A 17,573-nucleotide genomic window follows, 5' to 3' on the forward strand; every position below is an offset into this window, starting at 1 on the left:
TGTATCATACACCAGGAAGCGTTGTGCGGTAAAGCCTTGAAAATGGAGCATGTAATGAGCATCATCACGCGCACAGTTAACTTTATCAGAGCCAAAGGTTTGAATCACCGCCAGTTCAAGGCATTTCTGACGGAGTTAGAAACGGAGCATGGTGATTTGCCTTATCACACAGAGGTGCGATGGCTAAGCCAGGGAAAGGTGCTTCAAAGATGTTTCGAGCTTCGTGAGGAGATTTGTCTGTTCTTGGACAGCAAAGGGAAAGACACAACACAACTCCGAGACGAAATGTTTCTGTGTGAAATGGCTTTTCTGTGTGACATTACGAGTCATCTGAATGCAATAAACTTGCAGCTGCAGGGTCGGGATCGTGTCATCTCTGATATGTACAGTACAGTGAAGGCATTTAAAACCAAACTGACTCTGTGGGAGACGCAGATGCGGAAAGAAAATTTGAGCCACTTTCCCAGCTGCCAGACCATGAAAGAGAAGCTCTCTACCAGTGCGTTCCCGAGCACACAGTTGGCTGATAAAATAGGTATGCTTGCCGCTGACTTTCGACGCCGATTTGCTGACTTTGAAGCACAAAAAAGCAGGTTGGAACTGCTCGGTAACCCATTTGCTGTTGACGTGGAAAGCTCACCACCAAACCTCCAAATGGAGTTGATTGACCTCCAATGCAATGATGCACTGAGGGCAAAATATGCGGCAGTGGGTGCTGCGGAGTTCGCCCGTTTCCTCCCCGGCACAATGCCCCAGCTGCGCATCCAGGCTGCTCAAACGTTGTCTATGTTTGGCAGCACATACCTGTGTGAACAACTGTTTTCTTTGATGAACCTGAACAAAACATCACACAGAAGTCGACTTACTGCAGAACACCTCCACTCAATTCTGAGGATTTCTTCAGCTCAGAGCCTTACCCCGAACATTGATGAACTTGTGGAAAAGATGGGACACCACCAAGTATCACCCTCAACCTCAAACAAGTGAACATTACTGTGCAATCACATATTTAGAGTTTTTACTCAGTTCAAGTTTAAAAGTTAAAATTTAATATTTGTTTTCACTGCATGTTACTTCTCCTTAAACAAAGTGTTGTTTTTGATTAATAGATTTTTGCACTTTATTTTTTTGTATTTCAATCCAATTATATTTTAAAAATATTTCAGTTGAGTGGATGATAGAAAATTGCTATTATTGTTTTTTCTTTGAAGTAAATTTAGCCCACTTTTGCTAAAATAGAAAATATAGTCTACTGATGGTGCCTTGAATACCGGTTTCTTTCATTTAATGTTCATGTTATGGGGATATTTATATAAAGGAAATTTGTCTTTTGTGTCTGTTGAAAATTAAAGATTACTGACAGAGCCATAAGAAAATATTGCTTTATTTATCTGATCATATTGTAATATATTTGTTAGGTTTTCAGTAGGTTCAATTAGGTTCACTAGACTATATGCGTCATTTAAAAATTTTTCAATGAACATTCGAACAGTCCGGCCCTCGTCTTGTAGCTGATTTTTTTATTTGGCCCTCCGTCCATTTGACTTTGACACCCCTGCTTTACACGGATCAGTCGTCCTGGTCCCTTTGCAGAAAAACAGCCCCAAAGCATGATGTTTCCACCCCCCTACTGTGAAGGTATGGTGTTCTTTGGATGCAACTCAGAATTCTTTGTCCTCCAAACACGACGAGTTGAGTTTTTACCAAAAAGTTATATTTTGGTTTCATCTGACCATATGACATTCTCCCAATCTTCTTCTGGATCATCCAAATGCTCTCTAGCAAACTTCAGACGGGCCTGGACATGTGCTGGCTTAAGCAGGGGGACACGTCTGGCACTGCAGGATTTGAGTCCCTGGCGGCGTAGTGTGTTACTGATGGTAGGCTTTGTTACTTTGGTCCCAGCTCTCTGCAGGTCATTCACTAGGTCCCCCCGTGTGGTTCAGGGATTTTTGCTCACCGTTCTTGTGATCATTTTGACCCCACGGGGTGAGATCTTGCGTGGAGCCCCAGATCGAGGGAGATTATCAGTGGTCTTGTATGTCTTCCATTTCCTAATAATTGCTCCCACAGTCTATTTCTTCAAACCAAGCTGCTTACTTATTGCAGATTCAGTCTTCCCAGCCTGGTGCAGGTCTACAATTTTGTTTCTGGTGTCCTTTGACAGCTCTTTGGTCTTGGCCATAGTGGAGTTTGGAGTGTGACTGTTTGAGGTTGTGGACAGGTGTCTTTTATACTGATAACAAGTTCAAACAGGTGCCATTAATACAGGTAACGAGTGGAGTACAGAGGAGCCTCTTAAAGAAGAAGTTACAGGTCTGTGATTGCCAGAAATCTTGCTTGTTTGTAGGTGACCAAATACTTATTTTCCACCATAATTTGCAAATAAATTCATAAAAAATTCTACAATGTGATTTTCTGGATTTTCTTTCTCATTTTGTCTGTCATAGTTGAAGTGTACCTATGATGAAAACTACAGGCCTCTCTCATCTTTTTAAGTGGGAGAACTTGCACAATTGGTGGCTGACTAAATACTTTTTTTGCCCCACTGTATATTGACTCTTACAAAGTAACGTGTATATTGAACCTGAGACCTGGAGTGAGTTTGCTCTATATATGTCAGTGGTCAGTCACTTTTTATATATTCATCAATCTCTTGTACTGATGTATCAAAGTAACCTGATAACCAGCAGTCGGCAGGGCTTAGTATTAGTAAAGCTGTTTCAAACATAAATGACTGAGTCACTATCTTTGCCAACAGGGGGCAGTAAATACTCACTAACACTTGATACATGTTTAACCATGTACATTCAGAATTCTCTGGTAAGTAATGTACTGTGGCAATAGGCTGCAAAGCATCAGATGTCAGCAAAATGTTTGTGTGAGTGTGTTTGTATAGTGTGTGTGGGGGGGTGAGAGAGAGAGAGTAGTTTGAAGAGAAACACTGACGCAACACTTCTTGCCCACGTGTGACCTTTTATTGCCTTGGTTCACTGTCCAAAAGATCATACAGCCACACAACTAGGAGGACTAGAAGTTAGTAAAAGGTTATCTTTTCTTTCCAAAGATTAGTCAAATGTTCTTACAAACGATTAAGCAAGGAGAACTGTTTGAAACACAAAACACACATGTACCAGTTATATGAATTTACCACACATGAGAACCAGAACACATTTTGGAATACATTTCAGTGTTGAAATGGGCTAAACTATTCTGCATTTGTGAAAAGCCTGTTGTCTCATTCACAATGTTGTCAAAGCATTGGCTTATGGGAAGCAACTGAGTGGCTAGGGGTCACAAAGGGGTCAAAGCTGCCTTTCTGTCAGAGTTTGTCTAGAGCCGTTTGATCATACCCCCAAAACCAACACTGGAAGTGTGTGTGTGTGTGTGCATGCACACGTGTATGCATGTGTGAGTGCGTGCTTGTGCTTGTGGATTTTCTGCACCATTTGATCTGTGCCACTGGATAAACCCACTGCTGCATTGACCAATGCTTTGCTTTAAGGCACAGCACTGACTGAGAAGCAAGTACAGTTATTTGCAGACAAACTTTACATTTCCCTAACAAATTAAGGGGGTGTTTGCATGTACAAAGGATTATTTGAAAGCTAAGGGGAAAAAACGTTGAATTTAAGACATGACATTCACATAGTTCCCAGAGCAATGGAAGTGCTTTAACCTTTACAAAGACATCTGAGAATTTACATTTACAGATAAAGCACATACAATTATACATTGGAAAGCAAAATAGCCAAGCAATCTAAATAAAGCGGAGAGAGCAAGAGAGAAAAATATAGAAATATTAAATTAAATACACATAAGTCATACTTTAAGGCATCCCTTTCAAGGGGAATTGTTTTTTTGTTTTAATTTAAAAAGTACTTGTAAGAGAGAATTCTGCTCTCTTAACAACTTTTTAAACATGTAAAAATAAAAACATCTCTGGGACAGCGATAAGAAAGGTCAAAGTTCTGCAAAGCAAGTCTTTGGTAATTATGGAAATAATGATTCGATTTTGATAAGCACTTAATTTTCCCTACCAAATCAGTGACTTGAGCAGCATTATTAAGTTTTCTTGACTGTTTTCTAGTAATTTAGCTAGACATAATATCATAACTTAAACTGTCTCAACATTATGTTTGCTATTAGACATCAGATAGGATGATAGTTTATGTACAATGAGATTCACCATTTATTGTTTTTCTTTCAAAATTTTGTAAACAAGTATTTCATATTTGTACAGGGGCAAGGAACATCAAGGGCAGATAAAATCAAGTAAAACTATTTTTCCCCCACAACAATATCAAGGAAGCTTGTTTTTCATATGTGAGAGTGGTTTATTTTATTGTCTGTGGCTCCACAATACTTTGTGCTGATCGTGCGTGATCTTTATCGCTCTGAAGCCTGTTTGTACAGCGCGAAAAGAGAGGATTTGGCCTGAGGTTGTTACTATGGTCCAGTCTGTGATCGGGCAAAACCAGCACTCCTCTCTTTCACAAAAAGACATCATTATAACCGTTCACACTTCTGCATTATATAGGCAACGAAATATATAAGCAATCCAAAAGATGAGCTGTAGAATCACATTGAAAAGAGACATTCAACATGTGGTATTTTTGGGGTTTGTTTTTCTCCACTACCCAGCTTTTTGGCTGTACAACGCTGCATATAAACATGAAAGGGAGAGATATGTTCTTGTACATAGATGCAAATCTCCCTTCAATTGAAAGAAATGTAAATCAAAGCATAATTGAGTTGATATGAGGGTTATATTGGCCTTGCACAGAGTTCTCTGTTCTCTAGGAAATGTGTGCCAAAATGATGCTATTTTTTATCCCAAAAAATGACTATCAACTTAGTGTTGAAGAGTCAGTCATAAGTTTGTAAATTTTGTTCCATGATTTTTCTGTGCAAGGACTTGGTGTATAAGAGCCCTTCCACCTGCAACATGTTTGCAACTACATAATTGCAGTCTGTCACCGACTGTATGGGAATGAAAGTGCTTGCCTGCCTACAGTAATGTTACTGCCTTGAAGACAGGAATATATGCTCAATCTCTTCCCCTACCCATTCAACCCCACCAGAATATGTAAACATTAGTGAACTTTCATTGGTTATTGTTAAAGTAAAAATATTTTCCCCTTTCTGCATGTTTGCCCTTTCTACATTTTTTACACAAGAACACGCTTAATGAAAAAAAATCTATCCCTCCTCTTGTTAATCGCTACTTTTTATCAAATTCACTTATCTCACAAACAAGCTCAGATCTTTCTTTGCCTTGTTGAATGATGTTGCCCACGTCATAAGGGTAATGTGTAACTTGTGATTGAATCTATCCCTGTTGGATTTACATGTGTTTCCCTTGGTTAAGCCCTGCTGTTTTAAGTGTGTGTTGTCTAGAGTTAGGTGTATGTTCTCCTGTGTTCGGTGTGCGTGTGTGCGCATGTTTTCTCTCACAGGTTCATACGGTGAGATCGTCTGACCTGGCCCTGCTGCTGGCTTTGCTCAATCTGCTCAGTGGTCTGGTGTCTTCTATCGTATCCGTCACCTCCATCTCCGCCTCGGTTGGAGGTCCCCCTTCCCCGTCCACCACCACCGCCTCCTCCACCACCACAACTTCCTTCACCGCATCATCCTGCTCCACATCCTCTTCCACCACAACCTCCTCCACCACAACCTCCTCCACCACCTCCTTCTCCCTCTCCTCTTCATCCTCCTCCCTCTGCTCTTCTTCTTTCTCTTCCTCCCTTTCCACCACACCATCCACCACATCCTCCTCCACCACATCCTCCACCACAACCTCCTCCACCACCTCCTTCTCCCTCTCCCCTTCATCCTCCTCCCTCTGCTCTTCTTCTTTCTCTTCCTCCCTTTCCACCACACCATCCACCACATCCTTCTCCACCACCACCTCCACCACTCCATCCACCACCTCCTCCACCACTCCATCCACCACATCCTGCTCCACTACTTCCTCCTCTTCTTTGTCCTCCTCCACCACCTCCTGCTGCTCCTGCTCCTCCTCCTCTTGGTGTAGTGGTAGTGTGTCCTCCCCTATCTCGGTGGTCTGGGCATAGGAGGGCAGGGACTCATTGTACACCTTAGAAATGTCCTCCGTGTGCCTCAGTTCTTCCGCCTTCTCCTCCATGCACTGGAAGGGTGGGGCCAGGGGGGTTAACCTCCCTGCCTCCATGCACGTCTCTGCCAGAGGATAGAGGTGGGTCACGGACGGGGCTTTCTCCTCCTCCAGCAGCCTGTAGCCTTTGGCCCTCTGGATGGAAGGCACGGCCAGGGGAGGCAGGCTCTTGAGGATCCCCCCTGGGGGGGGCATGGGGCTCAGGCCTTCACCCTGGGCTTGCCCCGGGGTTGGCTTCCAGAAGACGAAGCGGATCTTCTTCAAGCCCAGATGGCTGATCTCCACAAAGTTGAGGAAGAGCGAGACGCAAGCCACGGCCAACATGAAAATTATGAAGACTGTCTTCTCTGTTGGCCGGGACACGAAGCAGTCTACGGTGTTGGGGCAGGGCCAGCGGCTGCACTTGTACAGCGGCAGGATGCGGAAGCCGTACAGAAAGTACTGGCCCACTACGAAACCCACTTCGAACAGCGTCTTGAAGATGATGTGGCAGATGTAGGTCCTCAGCAGGGTGCCCTCCAGCCTGAACTTCTTGCTGCCCTTGGTGCTGGTCTCCTTGGTGGTGCGCACGCTGCCCTGGTCAGGCGCTAGTGGCAACCGCTCCTCACTCAGCTCCTGTTGGCGACTCAGCTCGGCCTCCTCACGCTCCTTGCGTTTCTCCTCCATGTGGACGTGGTGCACAGCATGGCCCACGTAGACCAGAGATGGTGTGGACACAAAGATGATCTGCAGAACCCACAGGCGGATGTGGGAGATGGGGAACGCCTCGTCGTAACACACATTCTCGCAACCGGGCTGCTGCGTGTTGCAGACGTAGTCTGACTGCTCGTCGCCCCACACAAACTCTGCCGCCGTACCCAGGATGAGGATGCGGAAGATGAAGAGGACCGTGAGCCACACCCGGCCGATCACCGTTGAGTGCTCATTCACTTCCTCTAAAATATTACCCAGAAAGCTCCAGTCACCCATGATCGGTCCGTAGCGCTGTAGATAGAATGAAGTGGTGGACGCGGGGGGATAGAGAGGGTGGAGGAAATAGAGAGACAGAGATAGGTTTTAAAAACAGCCCTGTGGAAAGCAGCGGAACTTCCAAAATTCCTGTCCCTCACCACACGGCTATTGCAATGTCTTTGTTCAGCTAAAAAGCTGTTGCATGACAAAATCTGAATAATGGCGAAAGAACAGCGATCTGTCGAGTTAAAGTCCCTCTGCACAGCCTATCACTAAAGCACCGATCCACTAGTCACCAAATCAACCCTCCATGAAAACTAGCAATAACACATTCATAACCCACATATTTACATCTGTAAGGTATGATATTTGGTCTAATGTTAACAAATAGTTAACTTGCCACAGATGCGGCTCCGGCGAAGTTGTAGTGTCCTGTCCTGTTCTCTTGGCACCCGGCGGGGAAAAGTAGACTTCTGCCCTCTTTCCCACCTAAAGACCTGTCCTTGTTGCCCCACTGAGCAGATGTGAATATATCGGCTCTGATGGTTGGTTTTTAGTTTGCTGCAATATTTAAGCTTGGAGCCAGACGGCCTTTATTCGCCGGGCGATGCGTGGTGACGGAGGAGACAATAGGATCAACAGACCCAGAGTGGGATGTATGGGAGCAGGCCTGAGGCTCCCAAAGCAACATGGACACCACAGAGCCAGGGCACCGAGTACATCCCCTCTGCAGCTCTCCTCAATACAGCCCTACACACACACACACGCACACACACACACACACACACACACAGAGAGAGAGAACCACAGCAGCTGACTGGCGACTGTCCTACTATCGGCCTGCAGAGACCGAGTCAGGATATAACACTATGAGAAGTGGGGGGATGGGGGTGAATTTCCTCGTGGACCTGCACTTGGTTTTTGGTTGTTGTCATTTCATCCATGGTCATATTGTCATTGCTATTAATTGTGAATGGTAGCTTAATTTTATAGTATTCTACGGAGAGAAAGTATTTTCTGTAGGTGTACTTTTTTGTAAATAACTTAAATTGCAACCATTCATATTCTCATACAATTCACAGTATATGATATGCGTCATGCATTCGGGTTGATTAGGCTATAAATGATAAGTAGGCAAGCAAGACAACAGTACTGTAATGAGAATTCACAGTTTTCATCTACATTACTTTGGTGACTAATTTATGACTAAGAACTGAGTAAGGATCATGTCATGTTTATGTTCGATACATGCCATAGTTAGTTAGTGTCACAGGTTTGAATGATCTGTCCAGAATGTGAAGAATTTCAGCTATTGAGTGAAATGATATGTAGCAAGGACTCTATTTTGGAAAACATCTTTCCAGGAACAGGTAAGGAAAAATGTCAACGCTTTATGGCTCACTTTTATCTTTCTATCTACAGTAAGACTCATCTACAACATCATTACATTATATGCTAATAAAAAAATATATGAGCACTTTAACAGATGTGTAGCAGATTTGTCAAATTAAATACAAATTTTTCATGAATTACTTCAAATTAAGGGTTTATTTGAAAACCCTCCACAACATTATCTACATTGTTTTTACCTCAACCCAGTGCCTGACACAGGAAGATAAATGAAATTCATATACAATACATACACAATTGCATTGAGCTTCATACTGTCAAACTCAAAACACCCATCATTCATATATAACAAGGCAACTTTTCTCACACTCTATGCCAGTGTTTCCCTGACCCTGTTGTTAACATGGCCATAATTCAGGAGCCTAGCATTAGAGCAGGAGACAAGAACAGGATGGCAGTTAGAGGCCAGAGTTTCATCATTCTGGAGGTGACACAGCCGGTCGCAGTGGCACGTTTATCACCTGTCATACACACATACACATTCTCATACTTACACTCTGGAATACAATGCTTGACTTGTCTGTGGCTAATATAGATGTACAGTGGGGAGGACAAGTATTTGATACACTGCCAATTTTGCAGGTTTTCCTACTTACAAAGCATGTAGACGTCTGTAATTTTTATCATAGGTACACTTCAACTGTGAGAGATGGAATCTAAAACAAAAATCCAGAAAATCACATTGTATGATTTTTAAGTTTTGTCTTGGCCAGGTCGCAGTTGCAAATGAGAACTTGTTCTCAAATAGCCTACCTGGTTAAATAAAGGTGAAATAAAGATAAATAAATAAAAGTAATTAATTTGCATTTTATTGCATGACATAAGTATTTGATCACCTACCAACCAGTAAAAATTCCAGCTCTCACAGACCTGTAGGTTTTTCTTTAAGAAGCCCTCCTGTTCTCCACTCATTACCTGTATTAACTGCACCTGTTTGAACTCGTTACCTGTATAAAAGACACCTGTCCACACACTCAATCAAACAGACTCTAACCTCTCCACAATGGCCAAGACCAGGGAGCTGTGTAAGGACATCAGGGATAAAATTGTAGACCTGCACAAGGCTGGGATGCGCTACAGGACAATAGGTAAGCAGCTTGGTGAGAAGGCAACAACTGTTGCCTGCAATTATTAGAAAATGGAAGAAGTTGTCCAGGCCCGTCTGAAGTTTACCAATGACCATCTGGATGATCCAGAGGAGGAATGGGAGAAGGTCATGTGGTCTGATGAAAAAAATATATAGCTTTTTGGTCTAAACTCCACTCGCCGTGTTTGGAGGAAGAAGAAGGATGAGTACAACCCCAAGAACACCATCCCGACCGTGAAGCATAGTGGTGGAAACATCATTCTTTGGGGATGCTTTGCTGCAAAGGGGACAGGACGACTGCACTGTATTGAGGGGAGGATGGATGAGGCCATGTATCGCGAGATCTTGGCCAACAACCTCCTTCCTTCAGTAAGAGCATTGGAGATGGGTCGTGTCTGGGTCTTCCAGCATGACAACGACCCGAAACACACAGCCAGGGCAACTAAGGAGTGGCTCCGTAAGAAGCATCTCAAGGTCCTGGAGTGGCCTAGCCAGTCTCCAGACCTGAACCCAATATAAAATATTTGGAGAGAGCTGAAAGTCCCGAAACCTGAAGGATCTGGAGGAGATCTGTATGGAGGAGTGGGCCAAAATCCCTGCTGCAGTGTGTGCAAACCTGGTCAAGAACTACAGGAAACGTATGATCTCTGTAATTGCAAACAAAGGTTTCTGTACCAAATATTAAGTTCTGCTTTTCTGATGTATCAAATACTTATGTTATGCAATAAAATGCAAATTAATTACTTTAAAATCATACAATGTGATTTTCTGGATTTTTGTTTTAGATTCTGTCTCTCACAGTTGAAGTGTACCTATGATAAAAAATTACAGACCTCTACATGCTTTGTAAGTAGGAAAACCTGCAAAATCGGCAGTGTATCAAATACTTGTTCTCCCCACTGTATATTACTGCCAGAAACATGAGCATTTTCAGTTGAGTGCCATTATATTGATCATAAATGTAAAACGGTCAAAAAAGATGAGTGACTACAATACCACTGTATACTATATAACACCTGCATATTAGAACTTTGAACAGTCCTACTTCTCACCAAGCCAATACTTGAGATGACAGATACATTCAAACCACACTCAGACGTGGGAAAGGTTTATTTGAATAAATGAATTGTTTGTGTGTTATCTAAACTGTTGAAATATTGTGCTCCAGAGGAAACCATTGGTGCAGTGATAAAACGGAAGGGGAAAGAGTTATGTCGCAGGCAATGGGCGATGTTTTATGCAACCTATACAGAACTTTTATTTAGATTTACACTTTAAATCTCCCCTCCACGATCTCATTCTCATGACCCAGGGTTGGTTCATGTACTCAATAGGAGCTTTATGCACAAACTATTCATTTAGGGCATAGTTCTTCTATTGAAAATGACCAGATACTGTACGGACTACCACACGCCTATAAGGACAGTTAGAATTGATACCTTTAAGACATCATTAGATTAAAAAACAACAGCTCCATGCTGGTCATTTATGAACATTTGAACATCTTGGCCATGTTCTGTTATAATCTCCACCCGGCACAGCCAGAAGAGGACTGGCCACCCCTCATAGCCTGGTTTCTTCCTAGATTTTGGCCTTTCTAGGCAGTTTTTCCTAGCCAACGTGCTTCAACACCTGCATTGCTTGCTGTTTGGGGTTTTAGGCTGGGTTTCTGTACAGCACTTTGAGATATCAGCTGATGTACGAAGGGCTTTATAAATACATTTGATTTGATTCTTTGGGCTTTAAATTGATTATCACCAGTGGACGCAAGCCATGGCACCCTTCTACACCACTAAAATCTCATGTCTCATTTTAACCCTCGCCTGGTATTTCCACCAACCAGTAAGTGATCACGCTCTCATTGGGTTTTGGACTGGACCCAACAATCTGGGTCTTCAGACTCTGGGGTGTCATTGAGTTGGGTATTTGGTCTCAAAATCTCGATACCAAGAGCAAACTGCTGGGAACAGCAGTACAGCAGTTAACCTGAGTGTTTTTGACCTAGGAATTTACTATATGTTTATTACTGCAAGACTAATGCAGGACAAAACCAAGAGATAACGAATCCTGGTCTTCCTTTATCACACAGAACATGTCCTATTACTTATAAGTGGTATTACTAATGGCTCAGTTGCTGATGAGACTTCCGGAACTTCAGGTGTCAAGTTAGTGGGTGTGTTTTAGGAAATAGTTTTCTGTGCTTCCAGAATTAAGAGGCAGGTTGTGATGTGCCTGCCACTCATCCTCAAATGTGAATATCAGAGAAAAGTAAAAGGTCAGCAAAAGGTTATGAAACACATTTCCTCTCCACCAAGGCCAGGGGAGTAACCCCCTAGAGGAAACGCAGCAGAAAGCACAGGTGTGGTGGTGGCAAGTTGACATTTTCCGAGCCGGTGGACCCATGGTGAAGGATGTATCCTCTGAGAAGGCTGGGGCACTGGGGGACTCCCTTTAAAGCGCTGTGTGTTGGTTTGGTGGACGCTGGCATGCTAAGCCCTGCCATGGGCCCGTGAATGGTGCTGGGATTTCACACAAAGACATGATGTCATGATGGAGGGTGCGGACTCTATTGAGCATGTGCGGTGAGGCGTGAGGCCAGATTAGATTCCTGTGGCAGGGCACTAACCGGCCACTAATCAGAACGCTAACACGCTAACAAACCTATCGTACAGCGATCTGCCTACGGCGCGATGGCGCCACTCGCTTCCTGCTCCCAACATAGCCATTGGAAAAGAGGGAGCGAAAAGGAGAGAGAGACGGACAGAGAGACTATAAGTTATGGTAAAAAACTAATATACAGTAAGAACAAAAATACAGTAAGGACAGTACAGTAAGTAGGGTAAATACATAATGGTTGTCATCATGTTATGAGGAGTTTATGTAGAATAGACTAACATTGCCCCCTCCCTTTTTACCCACAAACACACCGACACACCACACAGACAAAAAAAAAGACCACTCAGGTATCTATGGTTACTACAGTAGCTTCCATCATTGGTCATTGACCTTGCTGCAACAATACCATTACATAAACCTACATCTCTCCCAATGACTCCACATACATTTCCCCAAAGTTAAGAATCTTACATAACCATTTATATGTATTGAGAACTAGTAAGACGAATGAGAAAAATAAAATACATGCCATACTGATTTTATGCTTAAAGCTGCAGCCTTACAAGTTACAAGACTGAAGATTTCCATTATTCTCAATGTGATTTACAAAACTATGATTTTAGCCTGATCCCTGACCACCATTTACTCAGTTGATTAGAAATTAAAGTTTATATTGTGTTTGCCTTGAGGGTGGCATAAATGTGCATAACATGTCCCAGAACATCACAATAGTGCTGACAATCTCAAGTCAGAGAGATGTAACACCCTTCAATAACAAACCCATGAGTCTCAGCCCTTCTACTTTTCTCTACACGAGGCAGAAGTCTCACAGATGAGATACAGGATGAGTGTCATGAGAGAGGGATGAAAGAGAGAAAAGAAAGCGAGTGACAGAAATTAGTAGAAAAAAAGACTGAAAACCCAGGGCTAGATCCTGTGAGCTTGTTGTGGTCCTAAGATACTCACACACTTGAATACTTGATTAGAATCCATAGTGGAACACTGTGCATGTAGCCACCCACGCATTTCATACAGTACATGTCAGGTGATGTATAGGTTATTTGTAAGGGAAGGTTTTCATAAAGCATCCTATTTTCCCTTCAGATATACTGTATGGGCTATATATATGGAATTGTTCAATCTGAACACATACATACAGTGGCGATTTTAGCATGTAAATCTTGGTGGTTGAAACTAAAAGCAAAATGTTTTTGATGCATGCCAGCAAAGCCACTACACAATGCAACACATCCCTAAACAATACATTCATTTCACTATAACGGGGACAAACGATGCCTACAAACTCTTAGGGCCTAGATAAAGCTGAGTCCCAACAGCAGAGTCCCAACACCTTACCACTGCTAAACCTGGCTATCAGCGGAGCCTTGTCTGGCAGTGAAACAGTTAATTCAGCCTCATTTACTGCCTTTAAAAAAACATAGCTGATATGGTTGACTTACCTAAACAAATGTGGTTTCTAGTGACAATTGAAATGTACAAACTACGGGGCGACGAGTGGATAAGAGGCCATCTGTAATTTTGATGAAGACATTAATGATCAAGCTAGGACGGGCATACAATACATTTTTGGACTCACCTTGTTGTGCTGTGCTCACTTGAACAGGAAGGTGGCGTGGCGGTCCTTCGTGGACACATTTTGTCATCAAAGTCTGTCATTCTCTGGATTTATGGTGCTTTCAAGACAACTGGGAACTCTTAAAAAAAACAAGGTCAAATCATGACATCGGTGATCTTCAGGTCGGAGCTCTAGAAAGAGGCCCTAGTTCCCGACTTGGAATTCTCAGTTGGATGACTGTTCAAAACGTATTTTCCCAGTCGGAGCTCGTTTTCTAGATTCTACTTGTTTTGAACATGGTAGAAGTCATTCTGGGTTGACAGCATGGCCAGTGTTGAATGTTTATCCTTTTAAGCTCGGAAAAGAGACCCTTAAACCCAGACTTGAACCACACACTCACTGCAATGAATATCAGTCTAGTGATTGTTTACAATGCTTGCTAAACATTGTAAAGCAATCACTAGACTGATATTTAGTGGAGTTGGTGTGTGGTCCAAGCCACTGATTCCTTCCAAACCACTCATTGTTGAATTTGCGATTTCAAACGTGTTGTGTAATGTTTATGTCCTATGGCCGATGAGCACTGGAGCAGGGTTTTGGCCGATGAGCACTGGAGCAGGGTTTTGGCCGATGAGTACTGGAGCAGGGTTTTGGCCGATGAGCACTGGAGCAGGGTTTTGGCCGATGAGTACTGGAGCAGGGTTTTGGCCGATGAGCACTGGAGCAGGGTTTTGGCCGATGAGCACTGGAGCAGGGTTTTGGCCGATGAGCACTGGAACAGGGTTTTGGCCGATGAGCACTGGAGCAGGGTTTTGGCCGATGAGCACTGGAACAGGGTTTTGGCCGATGAGCACTGGAGCAGGGTTTTGGCCGATGAGCACTGGAACATTTTATCTATCATTTCTCTTCATTATTTCTCTTCATATGACAATGATTGAAAAGGATTTGCCAGTAGATTGTTGACTTGATTCATGATGATGACTGCTAGCTTGCTAGCTAAGATTTTGAAAGTATGATGTTGACATGATCAGTCCAATTAAATCTAAAGTAGGTATAACGTGATTTGACTTCCTTTTATCTGTGGGCCAATGACCTTGAGCATTCTTGGATGGGCCCTTCTAATGTAACTCTATGGCAGCACCCAATGGGCTTCAATTTTCGAGCTCTCCCTGAAGATTTTATGGTGATGTAGTGTCCGCATGAGTGACCGAACACTGAGCCAGTCAAGGCGCAACTAGAGAACATTACCAACCCCTACCCAATATTTTCTGCTGGCTGCCCCACCACTACAGAAAGCACTGAGCTAGGATGAAACACCTACATTTTAGAGCTTCCTTAGTCAAGAAAGCAAAAAAGAGATCATGTTTGTATGCGGCTTTATTAACTCAATTATTATTACAGTCTTATTATTATATTGTTTGCAAACTGATATGTGACATGTATTAATGCCAAAATAACATGCAAAAAAGGCATTAACAACAACAATATATATATATATATATACATATATATATATATTGCTAAACAGGTGGGGCTCTGAATGACGGGTCGCCACTGCACACACGTCACAATATCAAACATGCCTGAGTGGTTATCACATGCACAGTCTCACATGCATAGAGAGGTTATTCACTGAGAGTGTTAAAGAGATGCTATTGGAGATGTCTGTATAGGAGGGCCTGGGGGCAATGCTCCCATGACCTAGCACACTACCATGACCACTAAAGTATTGGACTTACTGTGCACTGGAATGCAGAGGGGCTATGCAAAGGGCTATGTCACAATTTGTAAAATACTAGATATATCACCTTTATATAATGGAACATCTGATTTTAAGTTATGAAGCATTTATGTAGGCTTTATAAAGGCTTAATAAAGGTTTCATTAAGCCATATAAGCCAATTTACCAGTAAAATCAGGCCTAGGCCAAATACTTGTATGGTCATGGCAGCTCCAACCTCTCGCACCTCCAATGTGTGAACAAAACACCTCTCTCTATCCTTGAGAAATGTAGTGTTTCCTCTGAGAACCCAACATTCATTACTTTCCAATGATTGTTCTTATTGAACAGACCACACAAAGGCATTTCCGACCCTTTCCTCTCATAGTCACCAAAGCAAATAAAGCCAAATGTTTGAGAGAGAGAGAATGTGCATCAACGTCGGCCAAGTCAAACTGGTGATAAGACTTTTTTATTCTCAGTGTTTAAACTGGAGCCTGCATTTGGACCAGCTTCTGTGCCAGTGGAGTGGTAAAGGCACACACACCTTGGGTTATGGAAGACATTGTGCTATTCGGCTGGTCACGGGCCATACCATTGTGTTTAGGAGGGCAGATCTGTTGTTGCCCAGCTGGACTTAGGTTATACCATTGTATTTGGGAGGTCAGGTTTGTTGGGTTTGGACGAGCACTCTGTCTCTACCTCTTCTGGAGTAGACCTGGTTGATAACCTCACTGGACCTGTTTCCATAAACCAGATAGGGCATAGCCAAGGTCATTTCACACACACACCCAAAACACAAACCAAGCTTCCTTCATTTTAAGTGTGATATTAGAGCTAAGCAAAACAAGGAAGTTAATCTGACTAGCTTATCCTTAACGTTTAGCCAGTGATAAATATTTGCGTCGACCATTGTTACATGGTTCGTTAGAGAGGTAAATACTGTAAGATTGCTCATTAGATTGTAAAACAGTTATCAAGATTGTTAGAGATTGTTTGATGGTGGAGGGTTGTATTGTTTGGGTTCACTACCTGGGTTTTTGCTCCAGGCTTCCCTTCCTATGTTCTGCCACATTGCTAACACAATGCTAACACACGCCGGCTACTGTGTGTTTGTGAAGGGACAGAGTTCCTGTATCCAACACTCAGCGTGTCGAGAAGGCCTCTATTGTCTTCAGCTTGTGTTTACTGTGTTGCCTCCACTCCAGACAAGCGTTTTTAGGAGATCTAGTGATTCTAATGGTCCACATGAGACATGGGGCATACTCCTTCCTGCCTGCTGGGTAAAGGCCTACTCTACACCAGGGCCTGCTTCCTGCCATGTACAGATGTGTTCGTATTTAGTGCAGGTAACTATGTAGAGAAGAACTTGCCTGAGCATGGGACACAAACAGGCAAGGCAGGGGAAACACTGGACTCTGTGACCATGCATCATCTAGTCTACATTCCCACACACCCAGTGAGGGATCTGGCCTGGTCCTGGAGCTAGGAGGGATGAGTGAGTCTCATGTAACCTGAGTCCTGTAGTCAGAGCTCACTGCAGGTTCACAAGCCTAAACCCTGCTCCAGTAAGCCTGGAGACCAGGGAGCTTTTAAATAATTTTTAAATGAGGCAATAAAATAATTCCTTACTGGAAACCAGGAAACACACTCATAGAGCCCATGGGCCCAAGCAGTGTTAGAAAAGTACTAAATTGTCATACTTGAGTAAAAGTAAAGATACCTTAATAGAAAATGACTCAAGTAAAAGGGAAAGTCATCCAGTAAAATACTAGTTGAGTAAAAGTCAATTGTAATTACTCAAATATACTCAAATATACTCAAATATACTCAAAAGTAAAAGTATAAATCATTTCAAATTCCTTATATTAAGAAAACCTGATGGCACATGTATTTCTTTCTTTCTTTTATTTAAAGATAGCCAGGAGCACACTCCAACATAATTTACAAACAAAGCACTTGTGTTTAGTGAGTCCCCCAGATCAGAGGCAGTAGGGATGACCAAGGATGTTATCTTGATAAGTGCATGAATTTGACTATTTTCCTGTCAAAAATAAAGAGTTCTTTTGGGTGTGAC

At 42.8% G+C, this 17,573-nt stretch overlaps 1 protein-coding gene across 1 annotated transcript; it reads right to left on the reverse strand.

The window, feature by feature from the left end:
• Positions 1-5,333: 5,333 nt before the first annotated feature.
• LOC139380638 (gap junction alpha-8 protein-like) lies at positions 5,334-7,620 on the reverse strand. The gene is made up of 2 exons (XM_071123529.1): positions 7,488-7,620; positions 5,334-7,120 (listed from the first exon to the last, which is right to left on the reverse strand). Exon 2 carries the CDS (start codon positions 7,103-7,105, stop codon positions 5,462-5,464), a length of 1,644 nt encoding a protein of 547 aa, XP_070979630.1. The 5' UTR covers positions 7,106-7,120; positions 7,488-7,620; the 3' UTR covers positions 5,334-5,461.
• Between the last annotated feature and the right edge of the window lie 9,953 nt (positions 7,621-17,573).

Source organism: Oncorhynchus clarkii, chromosome 22 (genome assembly GCF_045791955.1).
Source record: "Oncorhynchus clarkii lewisi isolate Uvic-CL-2024 chromosome 22, UVic_Ocla_1.0, whole genome shotgun sequence".
Lineage (NCBI taxonomy): Eukaryota > Metazoa > Chordata > Actinopteri > Salmoniformes > Salmonidae > Oncorhynchus > Oncorhynchus clarkii.

Excerpts from the sequence above, each read along its gene's own strand:
- LOC139380638 (XM_071123529.1), bottom strand. The coding sequence starts at position 7,105 with ATGGGTGACTGGAGCTTTCTGGGTAATATTTTAGAGGAAGTGAATGAG.